General features: G+C 59.5%; 1 protein-coding gene across 1 annotated transcript; it reads right to left on the bottom strand.

Annotated features, from left to right (window-relative positions):
- Nucleotides 1-211: 211 nt before the first annotated feature.
- On the bottom strand, nt 212-373 carry L969DRAFT_31073 (uncharacterized protein; the record flags this gene model as incomplete). The annotated part of the gene is made up of 1 exon (XM_014709170.1): nt 212-373. A coding segment is annotated over one exon (162 nt), but the record flags the coding sequence as incomplete, so codon positions are not given.
- Between the last annotated feature and the right edge of the window lie 57 nt (nt 374-430).

Raw genomic sequence — 430 nt, 5'->3', positions numbered from 1 at the left:
GGAATCGCGGCGCCAGCTTGAGGACGCCGGATATGGGCTAGGGCGCGTCGTGGGCACGGACTGCCGATCTGGGCGATTCGGTCTCGACTCAGCTCGACTTCACCTCTGGCAAACCAGGCAGCATCTTCCTCAACAGCACCGGAAGCGTCCCTTGAGGATGGCGATAAGCACTGCGCACTGCAAAATCCGGGAGGCAATGGGCGTCGCGAGCGTCGACAAAGAAATATCCCCTCTGCCGAAGTCGACTCGACTCGAGGTGCCATGACGCTGTGGTCATTGGACGGGGCTTATGCCTCGGAATCGCGGCCAGCTTGAGGACGCGGATATAAGCTAGAGCGCGTCGTGGGCACGGACTGCCGATCTGGGCGATTCGGTCTCGACTCAGCTCAACTTCGGCACACTCTTTCACTATCTATCTCCTTTCGAACAA

This window comes from Mixia osmundae (assembly GCF_000708205.1).
Source record: "Mixia osmundae IAM 14324 unplaced genomic scaffold scaffold_44, whole genome shotgun sequence".
Lineage (NCBI taxonomy): Eukaryota > Fungi > Basidiomycota > Mixiomycetes > Mixiales > Mixiaceae > Mixia > Mixia osmundae.
This window is presented reverse-complemented; position numbering and strand designations above follow the sequence as displayed.